Source organism: Cyprinodon variegatus, unplaced genomic scaffold (genome assembly GCF_000732505.1).
Source record: "Cyprinodon variegatus isolate N-32 unplaced genomic scaffold, C_variegatus-1.0 Scaffold303, whole genome shotgun sequence".
Taxonomy (NCBI): domain Eukaryota; kingdom Metazoa; phylum Chordata; class Actinopteri; order Cyprinodontiformes; family Cyprinodontidae; genus Cyprinodon; species Cyprinodon variegatus.
This window is the reverse complement of record NW_015150756.1, coordinates 671,219-674,467: the sequence shown is the minus strand read 5'-3', so window position 1 is coordinate 674,467 and position 3,249 is coordinate 671,219. Positions and strand designations below refer to the sequence as shown.

At 33.3% G+C, this 3,249-nt stretch overlaps 1 protein-coding gene across 1 annotated transcript in view; it reads left to right on the top strand.

The window, feature by feature from the left end:
* The first annotated feature begins 768 nt into the window (after nt 1-768).
* Nucleotides 769-3,249, top strand: part of LOC107090606 (histone H3.3-like) — a 4,639-nt gene continuing 2,158 nt past the window's right edge. Inside the window, exons 1-2 of the mRNA XM_015384099.1 lie at nt 769-774; nt 1,275-1,321. Of these exons, the coding sequence (XP_015239585.1) occupies nt 769-774; nt 1,275-1,321 (53 nt within the window). The remainder of the gene's footprint in view (nt 775-1,274; nt 1,322-3,249) is intronic.

The window sequence follows — 3,249 nt, the reverse complement described above, 5'->3', positions numbered from 1 at the left end:
AACTTAATACCTTAATCTTAAACTTAATCTTTGCTTTTTTTCTGGTGATACTGCTCCACTGTGGTTTGGAATACATACACCTCATTGCAACTGACCCTTCCAGAGGGCAAAACTCACTATTAGCGTAGACTAAAACCTGTCGCACTATCCTTACCCACCCATTAAACCAAACTACTAAATCTGCCTTCCAAGCTCCCTAAAGATCCATTTCTAACGTTCTTAGTTCAAGAACATAGAAACATTTAACAGTATAGTCAGGCCAACAAGTAGCATTAAACCATTTTTCGTCTTCAGTTGCTTTTGATGCACCTTCTTCCCAGAGTGCAGATGTTTTTAAGCACTGTGACATCAAAGATTTCTCATCATCAGAAAACATCAGTACTCTATACTTTTTATGTGGTAAATGTCATTTGGTAGCAAACACAAAATTGAGGGGGATTTTTTTTTGCTGGTTTCTGCATGTAAACCTTTGTGTCTTAACTTGTTTTTTTTTTGCTTCTCTTGCACAGTTGGATCATGAACAGAGATGCAAAATACAGACCCTGTTTCCATGCACTAAAGTTTATATGAAAATAAGGTAATGAATCTCAATCTATTTACTTATGTATTTCTATTGGATTTTAAATAGGCCTTTAGGCTTTGTCAAAAAAAATTCACTGCACCCCCTGTTAAAAAATACTTCCAGCTGCCCTGATCACGATTATCTAAACATTATGCCAAGCTTGAAGCTGTAATCAATACATCTTCTAAACATGCAGAGGATGAACCATGGAGGTCAAAGGTTAATCCTAGATTTCTTTTAGTTATGATTGGATATTAAAAAGATAGATGTATTTTTGACTCCCCCTGTTTAAATATTTGTAATACAAAGATTTTTAATATACAACTTAATTTTCTCTGGCTATAATTTTTCTTCCACTATGTCTAAAAGTTCTTTTTTTTTTTTTATTATTACAAATAAACAGAATAATTCGAATTTTAAAACTGGTTTTATTTATATTGTACATAGAAGGATGCAGAGAAACCTTTTCTCTTTTCTTCAGCTCTTTGTCTCCCCCAAGTGTCTGTTAGGTAAAATGACATCTGCTTACACTAACATAATTTAACAACCTAAAAAGGATTCTGCTTAGTTAACAGAATTTAATCCCATGACCAGCAACAAACATGCAAGTTGGGTGGATAATAGTGTGAGTTACCAAAGGCAAGGAAAAGCCGCTCATGTTTTTGTCTCAATAATGATTTGATTTCCAACAGTTCTTTTTTTCTGAAATTAGCTGATAGACAAGAATGAACTTTCTAGTCGAGAAAACATCAAACGATAAATCCAAACACGTTTTGATTTTTGTTGTAAATAGGGGCAGATGAAGAGGTTTTAATTTAGCACCTCTGCAAAAAATCGACTTGTTGAGAATAAAATGTTTAGGTTACAAAGTAATCTGTTCATCAGTACATTTAACACCTGCTCAATTAATAAACAGCAAAGCTGCTGCAAAAAATGTATGGTGAAACAATTTTCAATCTCTAACAAACCATGAATTAACAATCTACACGAAGCACAAATAGGATCGATTCCTTTGGTATATTTTTTTAGCACAGACAAGAATGTTAATAAATGAAAGCCGCCTTCCAGCATCAGCAAATTCTCCTCATGAGTGATCTGTACAGTGGAGAGATACAGTTTTATGTTTTAAACCCTCTGTTGACAATCTGAACCATGAAGGGAAATGTTTCAGCACAGAGGAGAAATCTGAAGTTAGTCTTTGAAACCTGATAAAAATTAACACATGGTAGTAAAAAAATAAATAGATTACAGGAACAAAACTAAAAAAAACTAGCAGGACATTAAAAATATTTAGCTTTTTAGTTTTAAGGTTTTCTGTTGGACCACTCAAGATTTAAAGAGACATTTTTCTGTTTAAATTTTATGCAGATTTTAAGAAAAGTTGTTTTAAAAACCTACACAGAGGTTTCAACATAAATCCCCCAAAACTGTAAATAATGTGGAAATATTTCATATATTTACTGTAGGAAAATGTGTCCTGAGTTTTTTTTATTTTATGTAGACATAAAACATATTGCTTTGTTGTAACACCAGTAATTGGGAATAAATCAAAAATATAACTCATCAAAATAGTACTGATGAGTGTTCTTCTGAAGCTGGCCTATGAATTATATTTAATGTATTTTTAAAGGATATATTCCATAATTCCTTGCTCTACTTCCTTGACATTGTTTAAGACATATTTATATATTTTTTAATAAATAAGTTATATTCTACAAATGTATTAATCTAATATATTGTGGGCAAAATTTCCTCTTATGCTCTAAGGCTGTAATTAAATATTAAGTTGCTGATTAATTTATCTGTAATAATTTTTTCATTGTCCAGAGGTCAGAAGGAACAAGGAGCTTGATAAATTCTCCTTCTTGGATTTCATTATGTAAGCTTGCAACAAATTCATTTGTAATTAATAATCCTAAATGTTTTTTAAGCTCATCAGAAAATAGGATTTGTGTAAAATGTATGATGGCCTTGAGTTTATTTAAAGGAGTGAAAAGGAATTTAGTGCCTGATTCAGTGATATCAGAGACAGGAGGGATCTATTTAATGAATAAATCTTACGTCCTCTTCTATTCTTAAGTAAACTATAACACCAATATGTACTTTTTGTGAGTCTGAGTGTGTTAAATATGCTATTTGATAGGAAAACTGTTAATTTCCAACCCTTTTGTCCAAGAGAGAATCCTGACCAACCGATTCATTGACAGATTCTGTGTGTTTACTGCCGGGAGAACCTTCCTCATTTCCGTCTGAAATAATGACACTAACGAAACCATTTCATCTGTCTTCTTTTCATTGCTTTGTTTTTTAGCGATGGTCTCGTCTTAATGCCGTGTGAAAATTTACTTTAGATGTTTTAAAGGACGAAATGTGGAGAAAATACGCCTCTTGATGCTCAGAAACAACGAGCTTCAGACACTTTTGAGCGTTCCTGGGTCAAAAAGAGAAAGTCCTGGAAACCAAATGCTACCTCATTGTGTGGCGCCGACAATTACCTTTCCATTAAAGTAAGTTATATGATAAAAACTTTATTTTAGCGAAGATTTAAAGCCTTAAAATGCCGCGAAGAAAACACAACTGTGGAGCGATTTGACGCGGGAGCAGAGCAGCAGGCTGAGTTGTTTCTTCATGGTTCTCATCCATATTATAAATCCCGCCTCCTGCTCTGAGCTGGAGACGTTCAGAGG